The sequence below is a fragment of the Geotrypetes seraphini genome, chromosome 15 (assembly GCF_902459505.1).
Source record: "Geotrypetes seraphini chromosome 15, aGeoSer1.1, whole genome shotgun sequence".
Classification (NCBI taxonomy): domain Eukaryota; kingdom Metazoa; phylum Chordata; class Amphibia; order Gymnophiona; family Dermophiidae; genus Geotrypetes; species Geotrypetes seraphini.
In genome coordinates, this window is record NC_047098.1 from 33,137,543 (window position 1) to 33,150,056 (window position 12,514).

Below are 12,514 nucleotides of genomic sequence, written 5' to 3' on the forward strand. Positions count from 1 at the left end.
CGTGCGCTTGTAGGAGAGAAATGCTTTTTTCTTCTCCTTAATGAGGTGCGAGGTCTCCGCGGTAAACCATTGGGGTTTATTGTTTCTTTGTCGTTTATTTACTGATTTTATGAAGTGGCTAGTTGCTTCATGTATGGTTGATTTCAGAGTTAACCACTTAGCTTCTACATCATCGGTCTCCGCTTGGTCCTGCAGCGTCCGATGGACGAAATCGCATGAGATCTATTTGCATGCACTGCTTTCAATGCATATTCATTGTGGAAATCGGCTCTTGAGGACCGGAGTTCCCTACCCTTGCGCTAGAGATACCAAGTGAATCTTTTAATTGTAGTGAGGGGGGGTCCCCTCAAAAAGACAAAATAGCACCCACTGTGGATTGTTATTGGGGAACGCAATTGTCAGAGCGCATTTGATGGGTCACCTCCCCATTCAATGCACGCATTTGTCATGTGTGCAATAGTCGGGGCACATTTGTCAGGGTGCAATTGTCATGCGCGCATTTGACGGGTCACCGTTTTATTTGGAGAGTCCATTGTCCCATCCCCACTGTGCTTCCACTGTGCACTGTTTTCTGGATTTGGTTCCTGTCAGCTACAGGGTCCTGTCAGAACGTTTTGAAAAAGAGACTTTTCTGTATATGCCGGTATTTTCCTTTCCTTTTGAGTTAATAAAGAAGTTTCATTTACCCCCCATGGTCATACCTGGCTGTTTCTGTACTGGCCCAGACCCAATCCCTGCTTGTGTTGCTACTGTACCAAATTGTTTATATCTTGAGATTTTTCCCAAGTCTACTTTGTTAATATTCAACTTTTCCTCCAGGAATTCAAACTGGGAATCTATCAGGTCCAGTGTTCCATTTCCAGCAGTGTCCAATATGAGTCACGGGTGCCTGGCAATGTGCCAAGGGAGTAGAGAAAATTTTATGCTGTTTACTCTATTTGTAATCCATGATTTTAGAAGTCTATGTTAAGATTTTAAACTGTTTATTTTATTTTGTTTACTTCCGTGTAGCGCCTCAAACTCCACTTGGCGAGGATTTGGTGGGATATTACATATGATTACACACAACACCATTTATATATGATAATAACAATAATAATGATCAAATTGTAATCTTCAAGAAGCAGGGACTGTTTTTTTTTTTAACATGCCTATAATGTTTCATGTACACTTGGTAGTACAATGCAAAGAATTTTATAATAATATAATCATTAGGAACGGCGGGTTCAGGTTTTGTCCTGGTTTTCAGTCCTTATCATAAATAAGGACCCTACTGGAATTCAGTGACTCCTAGGTTTCACCTCAAGTCTGGAGTATCTCCAGGATTTTATAAGAATGTCCTGCTTTCAGGGACAATTTACAAAGTATGGTGAAAATGAAGAGGATGCTTGACCAGCACTGAAATAGATGAAAGGACAATGAAAAAGGAAGGGAATTGGGACTTGTATACAACCTCTTTGCTGCTTTGGTCTTTCTAAGCACTGGAGGATTAAGTGACTCACCCAGGATTTTGATCTTACAACTAGAGAGCCCCAGCTCTTCCCAAGTACTTTTGAATCAGTCTTGAGGTGTGTCTTTGCTGATGCTTCCTACCTGTCTTGTACAGACCCCTAAACACTCCAGAATGGCTGAAATGTGCCTTCTTTCGGGGGATCAGTGCAATACTGTCACTTCACCATGGCACCTTCTTCTACAGGTGCTGGGATTACACATTTAAGACATTTATGCAGTAATCCTTATTTTTCCTGCATTAAGGGCCCCTTTTAAAGCTGTGGTATCGAGTACTGGCACGCAAATGTAACACAGCCCATAGGAACTGAATGGGCTGCGTCGTATGCACTATGCAGAACTCGCTATCATGGCTTTGAAAAAGGAGCCCTAACTAGACTTAGAGGATGCAGAAAAATGGGTGGGCTGTTGGTTTGGGGGGGGGGGGGGGAAATGCTCATAGTGACTGCAGTGTCAGTGCTGGAGTATTTTCAAAGTCAATGCCTCTGTGAAGACTTTGTTTTCTTTGAAAATCAGCTTTTACCTGTAGCTGCACCAAGGCATCGGAAGTCATTTTGTCTCAATAAATGGTAAACAATTCTCCGTGACCTTTCCCTATCAAACCAGTCTCATCTTGGACATAAGGTGCAGTGCTCACTGTCTGACTGAAGTTTTATAGAGGCAGATAAAAGCCATTATTGCCAGGGCGAGGTGTTTCCAAGCAGCAGGAAGAATAAATATTTGGAAAACAGTAAAACCTGATGGGTTGACAGGAAAGGTTCTCTCTTTTGACTGCATTTTTATTTTTTGTAGTTTACAATTTGCTATTGCCAACACGTAATTAGGCCATTGGAGAGGGAAAGGATTGTTATTATATGGGCCAAACATTCCCCTGTATTGATCTAGTATTTTACACTATTTTCATTATTTAAAGAGACGAGATATGGTGATATGGTGAATGCAGCCCTGGGTTTCAATCCCTCTGGGGTTCCTGAGCTTTGTTGTTGTCTTCAGCTATTCTTTGTTTGAAGGGTCTCCTTCCTCCCCCTTTTCTGCCTTCCATGGAGATTTTTCTGAAAGCTGGAGGAGTGTGTGGCGCAGTGGTTGGAGCTACAGCCTCAGCACCCTGGGGTTGTGGGTTCAAACCCCGCGCTGCTCCTTGTGACCCTGGGCAAGTCACTTAATCCTCCATATCCCCAGGTACGTTAGATAGATTGTGAGCCCACCGGGACAGAGAGGGAAAAATGCTTGAGTACCTGATTGTAAACCGCTTAGATAACCTTGATAGGCGGTATATAAAATCCTAATACAGTGGTGCCTCACACAACGAACTTAATTGGTTCCAGGAGCAAGTTTGTTATGCGAAAAGTTCGTTATGTGAAACGCGTTTTCCCATAACAATACATGTTAAAAAAAATAATTCGTTCTGTAGCATAAAATATGCTAAGATGACATAAAAAAAAGATAAATTTTTTGTTATTATTTTTATTTAGATACATCTAAAAACATACATCTCCCTGTCCTTTTACTTCCACTATCTTCCTATCCCATCTCTATTCCCTTTTGTCCCTCTCCCCATGATCAGTCATCTCACCACCTCTCTCTTCCCTCACCCTCAGGGTTCAAGATTGCTTCCACTCTTTTTCCTGTTGTTCTCTCTGCCTGTCACCCTATGATTTAGCATCCCTTCTGCCCTTGTCCAATATTTCCCCTTCTCTCCCTCCCTCTCATCCCCTGCTCCAACATACCGTATTTCGACTGCCCTTCCATCCCCAGGCCTGCCAACTTCCACTCATTTACTGCTTTCTCCCACCTCTGCCAAAGCCCCCCCCCCCCCCCCCCCGCAGTGATCGGCAACACCAGGCACCCCCCCTCAATCGGTGAAACAGGGCCCCCCCTCGATCGGCGAAACAGGGCCCCCCCCTCGATCGGCGAAACAGGGCCCCCCCTCGATCGGCGAAACAGGGCCGGCGACTGCTTTCTCCCGCTGCTGTTGAAGTCTGTAAACAACTTTAACACAAGCCACGGGGCTCTAACAGTGCGTATGCTGCCAACTGCTTCCTTCCTCCTTCCTCTCCCCTCATGATGTAACTTCCCATTTGGTTGATGGAGGAGGAGGAGGAGGAGGGTAGCCGGTAGCGTCACGCACACTGCGCGGAAGGATGCAGCTCGGGCGACTTCGTTGTGTGAAACGAAGTCCGTTGTACGAATCAAGACAAGAAGTTCGTTGTGCGCAGCGTTCGCTGTGCGAGGCGTCCGTTATGCGAGGCACCACTGTAATAAAAACTTGTGTTGCCTGATCCAGCCTAGCAGATTCCAAAACTCCCCATCTACCCCAAAAAAGACTTCCTGACAGGAGAGAGGGGAGTAACCCTTGCAGGTTGTGCCACTTTAAGGTCACTTACAGGAAAGTGGTAGAGACTTGATCCTTCTAGGGCAGGCACTCAGCCTCTGAACCAGCCAAGACTCTCATGCTGTTCCCAATTCATTTCCGTCTCTACTCTGCTCTCTTCCCTTATTATGCTCAAATATTTATTAATGAGTTTTTAAAAGTATGCGTTGTTTACAATACATAGCAAATGTTGTTAATAAATATTCTTGAATCACAGCATGATCATGCAGTGTTTGGAACTAAAGATTAATGGTTCTATATACCCTCTCCCTTTAAATTACATACAACAATATATAATGCTGCATCCCTCCAGACCAAAAAACCAATTACTGTATTGTAAATCTGCTGGATACAGACCAGTTACTTCCCGGACACAGCAAAGTAGGGGTGTACCAGACACCCAATTTGGGCAGGCTTGAGCCACAGGTGAGTGGGCACGGGAACACAACTACCCACCTGGCATCTTCCCCTTTCAACCCCCAAGCTATCTGGCATCTCTTAACTGCAGTCCCTCAACCCCCCCCCTCCCCCCCTAGTATCTATTAAATTATTCAGTGCTAGGCCAGCAGCAAGCAGCGACTCATACTGGCTTCTAGCACCGTCCTGAACATTCCCTCTGATGCAACTTTCTGGTCCTGTGAACAAGACGTTGCATTAGCCAGAAGGCTCAGGGCCAGGGCAAGCAGTTGGTATGAGTTGCTGCTCAGTGCTGGTCCAGCACTGAAGGATTTAAAAAGTACTGCTGCGTGTGTGGGAGGTTGGGGGAGGAAGTTGGGAGATGCCAGGTTGCTGGGATTTTTCGGCTGGTGGGGCTTGGGGATTCCTGCCAGCAACAAATTAGTTGTGCTGCTGCTAGGCGGGCCTAAGCTCAAAGTGGATGACCCTGTGGCTACTACACCATATACCATTGCAGCGGAGGCTTCAGATAGTTCCCAGCTCCGTTGCCTGAATGAATCTTCAGTGGGATGGAGCCGAGTGGGACTGCGGTCACTCACCTTTATCTCAATGCCATAGCCTGCGTAGACAGACAAGGAGTAGACACAATCCAAGCTGGAGAAGTGCATCGAGTCAAAGTACTCAGGTGATGCGATATAACCTTCAGGGCTAGTAAAATTTATGCTGCAAGGACCTAGGGGAAAGCAGTTATAAACAAATGAAGAATTAATAAGAGAGAACTGATCTTTGGCGTTTAAGATCTTAACCTAAGCAGAGTCAATGCAAAGGGCTATTTATGGAACAACAACAAAAGGCAAGGGGGATGTCTTTTCAACTAATAATAAAGTCTTTCTTTGAAACAAAAAGGTCCCAACAAGGATCCCAGTTTCGGCATTTAGAAGATACCTTCTTCAGGGGACACGGCAGTGGCAGAGGCTTTATTATTGGCTGAAAAGACATCCCCCCTTGCCTTTTTGTTGTTGTTCTGTTTGTATCCCAAAGCGAGGGGCTCTTCTGCCTGTCTAAAGGGCCATTTATGGTAATATCACAAGAAACTCGATCCTGCGTTTTGTGCTTCCCCTTCTATTTTGCTCTCTTTATTTTTCTGGGCTGTATTTAAATTCATTGTACTAATCTGTGCATTTACCTCTATATTACAGACTAACTGATTTCACTCTCACTGCCTCTGAGCTAAGCTTAACCCAGTGCTATTGCATTCTGTACAGATTAGTCTCAAAGGACTCGTGCTCACTGTCACTGAGGTGAGCTTTCTGCTATACAATTCTGCACCCCACATTTATCACATTCACCCATTGCAAGCCGATATTTCCTTAGCATTACAACCTCATTATCACCCACTGAACACCCCCTTAATACCACCTCTTGTGTTTGCACTTGCTGCTTTCCCTAGTGTACAATCTCAGCACCCCAAGCTGAACCCTACTAATTGCTACATAATCACTAATCACACACCCACCAAACTGAGATTTTGGCAATATTACAGCCTAGAGATACCATGTTCATGGCCTCTAATTTTTAGTCATCCTCAATATATAAGCTGATCACCCTTAAACCTAGCCCTCCTAAGTAAATAAATTGTCATGGGTCTCGTAATCACTGCTTTCAAGGTGATCTTTCTCCTATACCAAGCCTCACTGTCTCCAAACAGAACATTCCCCAGCACTTCAGCCTCCCACATCTGATATGAACTGCCTTTGAGCTACAAGGATAACAGTCGCATGGGTCCCATACTCACTGCCCCTGAGTTAACTCTCTCCAGTGGAACAATCCCAAGGACCCCACACTCATTTCCTGAGGCCTCCCATATGATCATAAAAAGCCTCATGGGTCCCTCATTTATTGCCTTCAAATTGGGGCTTCCTCTATACCACAACCTTACAAGATCAACATTCAGTATCTACTAAGCCGAGTGCTTCCCAGTATGACTATTTTGGAGGTGTCACCCTCACTGTAACTAAGCTGAGGCCTCTCTAGTGCTACTTCCTCAAGTGTCATTTGCACACTATCTCCAAGCTGATCTTTTCCCAGTACTACCACTTCAGATTTGCTGCTGCAAAGCATAGAATACCATTTTCTGGGTTCCCAGCTTTCTTGTTCTCTTCACGTACCTGCTGTGTGCACGGTGGTGATGGTGGTGGTGGTGATGGTGGTTGTTGTGGTTGTTTCTTCCTCATCTCCAGAAGGTAGTGTTGACGAAGCAACTGTTGAGATGTCCACTGTGGGCTCCCCTTTTCGGGACTTCTGCGATTGTGGTGTTATGGTTGGATTCAGTGTAGCCACAGCCTCTGGGGTTTCACTGATCACCATGGAGGCTGTGAACTGGTCAGAGCGCTCAAGATCAGCTTGGGAGATGGCAGCTGCAGTGATGGAAGAAAGTTCTAGGTATGCCATTGCAGTACTGGCCTCTGAAGATGCTGCATCTGGATATATGGTAAGTACATCTATGGTAGAAACCAGTTTTGTGCTTTCAGAAGTTTTCTCCCTGTATGTTGTTATGCCAGTCTTTTCCACCAGAATGGTCTCGGAAGCTGCAGTGCCTGCTGTGGCCATGGCAGGTATAGATGGTATTGTGGGAACGGTGCTAAAGTCAGAGATGTCAACTTGATGTGCCAAGTTGGACACTGGACCCTGCATGCTCTGTGGAGCCACACCATGCTGGATAGGAGTGGCTGTACCCTCAGGACCTGATCTCCCTATAAAGAAGGGTGACTGGTTCCGATAGTCCTTCTTCATGAGGGCCTCATGTAGAAACTCTGCCAGCAGCGGGTCATGGTTCAGCAGATTTAATGTTGGAGGTGTTGTTACAAAGTGAAGCTCTCCTTCCTGATCTTCTGCAGTTGGAAGTGTTGTGTGGCCCTCACTAGTCTCCGAGCTCTGCCGTCTGCTGCTGCCTCCGTCCTTGGCTACAGAGTTAAAACCTAGAATGAGAGATGAAACCTCTGAACATCTACTTGCAATATTCCTTTTAATTTTGTGTGTGTGAGAGTACAAAGGAGGGAGAAAGATTGTGTGTATTTGTGACACTATATGTGCTGTGTATATGTTTGTGTATGACTTTTTTACATTTGTATGTCCATGTGTGTCTGCAAAAGAGAGAGAGACTCTGGATCCACCATTCAAAAGTTTGAGAGTTATGCTTGTAACATTGACCTCTTTGAAAAGCTGAGTGCATAAATATTGACTCAAAATTTCACTTAAAAACTCCCCCCCCCCCTTTTACAAAACTGTAGTGTGGTTTTTAGTGCTGACTGTGGCGGTAACAGCTCCACCACTCATAAAATTCCTATGAGTGTTAGAGCTGTTACCGCCGCGGCCAACGCTAAAAAACATGCTATGGTTTTCTAATAGGGGAGGAGGTAAATTTAGGGGCATATGAGTGGGTGGTAACAGGGGTAGATTCAAGGCACAGAAAAGAAGTTAGGAGCTTAGCAATGATATTCGGCACTAGGATGATAATTTAGGCAAATGAATGGCAGGCCTAAATTTACATGCATAATTTTTAAGCTCCCAAAGTAAGATGAATTTTCAGCTGCGTTAGGCTGAAAATAGAGCATGAATTTAGGTGCTCAGCATTTTCTGAGTGTTGGGCCCTCTGTGACTAAGCATACTTTTTGAATGTGTGCATGCATGCATGCGTGTTTGTGTGTGTTTATAATTTCCATTTTCTTTATTTATGTACACTCGATCTGAGACACAAGTCCCATTGTTTCTTACATCTGCAGCTTATGAGACAAAACCGATTTCACTGTCTCCCAACATATTCTGGCAGAGGTGTCTCAAATTGTATAACAAAGCCATCCTCTGTACTTAGGGCTTGTTAAAAGACCTTGAATGCACTTGTAGCCCACACTGGATGGAAAGTCTTTCTTATACAATAAGAATCAATTTCCCATAGTATCTATTTTAAACATACGGAGAGTAATTCTTTAAGGAGGCGCCTAGATTTAGGCACTAGAAAAACACCTATTTGAAGCCTATTCTAGAAAAAAAAAAAAAAATAGGTACCGAGAGGAGAGAGGAGAGAGGAGAGAGGAGAGAGAGAGAGAGAGAGAGAGAGAGAGAGAGAGAGAGAGAGAGAGAGAGAGATGTGTTTATAAGGCAGAAACACACCAGCCATAGAGCTGGTAGAATGCTCATGCCTAGCTTGCAAAAAAGTTCATGCAGACTATAAAATTGTATATTCTAAGGAACACATTCTAAAAAACCATCTCCAACTAGAACACACAGTGCAATTCTACCGTTTCCCCCAAAATAAGACTTATCCCGAAAATAAACCCTAGCATGATTTTTTAAAGATGCTCCTAATATAAGCCCAACACCCAAAATAAGCCCTAGTTAAGATTGACCCCCAAAGCACCCCGTCCAAATGTCCCCAACACTCTCCGACTCCTTCCCTGACCTAGTGCTGACTGATTTGCTGAAAAAAATCGGACTTGTCGACTCAGCAACTCCCACCCCTGCTGCTTTAGGAGGTCTTGGAGTGGAGGTATGTCAGTCTCACGGTGGGAGGGTCGGTGGGGTTCTGCTGCACAAGGGGATGGCTGAGAGGGGAGGAATGATACTGCACGTGGGGAGGAGGGATGGAGAAAGGAAAGAGGAAGAATTGGGGTAGAGGAAAGGAAGGGAGAGATGATGGTTGTACATGAAAAAAAATAAGACATCCCCGATAATAAGTCCTAGTGCATTTTAGGGACCCCAAATTAATACGACACTGTCTTATTTTCGGGGAAACACGGTATAATGTGTACGTACCTTTTATAGAATCATGCTTAGTGCCTATGCTTAACACATAACTTAGGCGTACCCATTTAGGCCAGCTAAAACCAAGCCTAAATGCCATTGGGTGTATTCTATAACACTGCACATAACTCCCTGGCCCTGCCTCCTTTTCAAATTCATGCACTGCAACTGGCGCATACATTTTATAGAATTGCGTTTTCTGAGTTGTGCACATAATTTTTAATTGGTCCCAATTAAAGTCAATTCCAAGGTGCTAATTGCCAATTAGTGCCAATTAGGCCAATTAATCAAGTTGTGCGCATTTATGGGCTACATGCATCATCGCGCTTGCACTACTTTAAGGATATACGTGTAATTATGAATCCTGCTCTTGCCCTGCTCAAATCCACCCATGTGAACCCATCCACATCTACCTGGTATCCAGAAAAAAACCGGGACCCCTTACATAGGGCTCCTTTTACGAAGGCGCGCTAGCCGTTTTAGCGCACGCAGCGGATTAACGCGTGTGGCATTTTAGTGCACGCTATTGCGTGCGTTAAGTCCCTAGCGCGCCTTTGCAAAAGGAGCCCATAGTATCAGAATACTTTGCCATTGTTAAAACATTTAGCATGACCTTTGAAAATACATTAGTATAATGTTTTTTTAATCTTATGCTGGGTTTTACTAAACAGTGCTAGAGGTTTATAGGGCGGGCCAGTGAGTTAAATGCTCCGACACATAGGAATTCTATAAGCATTGGGGCATTTATCTCGCCAGCCTGCACTAAAAGCTTCTAGCGCTGTTTAGTAAAAGGAGCCTTTAGTTGGTTCGTAATTTGTGTTCAAAGTATCTTCCTTCAACCTTGACACACTCATGAAGTTTTTGATGCTTCTGACTAAGGAGCATTTTGCTAAAATGGTCTTAATGATGATAATAATAATTTTAATAACCATAATTTATTTCTTATATACCGCTATACCAGAAGTTCGAAGCGGTTCACAACAGAAATCAATATTTGGGATACAAAATAAAACAGTCTAAGATGCAATAAAACATTAAAAATACATCTGATTAAAATCTAAAAGTTAAGACAGTGGCATAATTAAGATATAAACAGCTGTTAGAATTCATGATAAGATAAAACAATAACATGATATAAGAATTAAAACTTATCGAACAGACGTGTCTTCAATAATTTTCTGAAATCAACATAAGAAGTAGGTTTTCCAAGCTATGTATTCAGTTTAGCTGCCTGGAATGTTAAAATTCTATCAAAAACTTCTTATATTGATGTCATTTTGATAACAGGGATCATCCATGTTTTACAGCATCTTGCACCTGTCAATAATTGTAATAATTTTGTTTTGTTTTTTAATAATAATACATTTGTTTCTGGGATATTTTAAAAAATGTTGAGGGTTCTGTTTTTTTCTTCACACCGTGTTGGAGCGTACCTATAGAATACTGTTTAGCCAGAAACTACTCATTTATGAACATATGTGTTCACAAAGGCATGTATAGTACATGTAATGTACAGTAGAGAATGACAAGGGGACATATTTCCCTGTCCTGTCCCCACAAATTTTGTTGCTGACCCTGTCCCTGCCCTCTTCCTGTAAGTTCTGCTTTAACTTATGATTTTAAAGTGTTTGAGTCTTGTGCAGATGAGGACGGAGCTTGCAGGAATGGGGCAGGGATAGGAAAAGAACTTGCGGGGACGGGAAAATGAGTTCCTGTGGGGACGGGGAAAAATTTGTCCCCACAGGAACTCATTTTCTAATGTACAGCAATGTATACATCTAGCAGCGTTATAAGTACCGTAGTAGCAGAATGCCAGCATTTATGTGCAATCTGGCTTCCTAACACAAGATGGCTCCCTATATAATTACCCCCCAAGTGCCTGAAGGCATCAATGCAGACCATATAAGTCCTTTTGTTTTAAAAGAATTGCTCTGGTTTTATTCATTATTATATCAAGGGTTCTAGGCATAAAATCTAAGTGTAGACCAGTAAATGGGGTTTAAGACAGGTAGGAAAATTGCAAACAGAACAGTAAAATACAGCTGTTTTCTTATAACCTCGGCATGTTTAGTTAAGTTGAAATCTAAATGACACTTCTTCATTTACTCTCTGATAGATCACAGATAACAGTTTCAATATGCAAGTGGGTCACATATGTCAGACTACACATAAAATAAAAAAAACAAGGTTCTACAATTAATTTTGATCTTTGAAAACAAAATAATAAACATATAAAAGGATAATGTAAATTGATATTATACTATATAATGCAATAATTAAAGGAGAATATTGCTGAGATGAGATTTCTACATATGAAGGGTTGTAATATTACCAAATGTCGTGACGATTTCTTATTTTGATTATACAAAGAAAGACACCCAAATACAGTAAAAGCCATAAAAACTCTGAGCCAACTTACTGACCCCTCCCTTAGTGCTTCAGTGGTCTGTCTGATATACAGACCCCCAAGACAACTGGAAGACATGGACGCAGAATTAATTGAAGACATAGAGAATATCACTCTACGAGGAGAAGCTGTACTGCTAGGGGACTTCAATATGCCTGATGCAGACTGGAACTCATTTTCAGCGACAACCAGCGGTAGCAGGAGGCTCTTAATCTCCATAAAGGGAGCACGTCTCAAACAAATGGTAACGGAGCCCACTAGGGCCCAGGCGATCCTCGACCTGGTACTCACCAATGGGGAAAGCGTCTCAGAGTTCTCAGTAGGAGATACGCTAGCCTCCAGCGACCACAACATAGTATGGTTCAACCTTAGGAAAGGCTTCCCTAGATCAAACACGAAAACAAAGGTACTCAATTTTCGGGGCACAGACTTCGCACGCATGGGAGATTTCGTCCATCAGACGCTGCAGGACCAAGCGGAGACCGATGATGTAGAAGCTAAGTGGTTAATACTGAAATCAACCATACATGAAGCAACTAGCCGCTTCATAAAATCAGTAAATAAACGACAAAGAAACAATAAACCCCAATGGTTCACCGCGGAGATCTCGCACCTCATTAAGGAGAAGAAAAAAGCGTTTCTCTCCTACAAGCGCACGGAGAAAAGAGAGGCAAAAGTAGAATATAGGACCAGGTCTACAGCGGTCAAAATGGCAGTTAGGGAGGCAAAACTTCGAGTGGAAGAAATTCTGGCAAAAAACATTAAAAAGGGGGACAAATCCTTCTTCAGGTATATTAGTGACAGAAAAAGGAACACAGGCGGGATAGTACGCCTTAGAAGACCAGACGGAAGTTACGTGGAAGCAGATTCTGATAAAGCCGAACTACTGAATGAATACTTCTGCTCAGTCTTCACCTGTGAGGCACCGGGACACGGTCCGCAGTTGAAAGCAACACAAAGCACAGAAGACCCGTTTCAGAATTTTGAGTTCACACCAGGTGAAGTTTACAGTGAACTGGCAAGACTCAAGG

The 12,514-nt window shown here is 43.2% G+C and overlaps 1 protein-coding gene across 6 annotated transcripts in view; it reads right to left on the reverse strand.

Annotated features, from left to right (window-relative positions):
- SEZ6 (seizure related 6 homolog) overlaps window positions 1-12,514 on the reverse strand; it is a 449,183-nt gene that overhangs the window by 194,626 nt on the left and 242,043 nt on the right. For all 6 annotated transcript variants that reach the window (XM_033921141.1, XM_033921145.1, XM_033921140.1 and 3 more), the window contains 2 exons: window positions 6,445-7,254; window positions 4,876-5,009 (listed from right to left, as the gene is read on the reverse strand). In XM_033921141.1, the coding sequence (XP_033777032.1) occupies window positions 4,876-5,009; window positions 6,445-7,069 (759 nt within the window). In that variant the 5' untranslated portion in view covers window positions 7,070-7,254. The remainder of the gene's footprint in view (window positions 1-4,875; window positions 5,010-6,444; window positions 7,255-12,514) is intronic.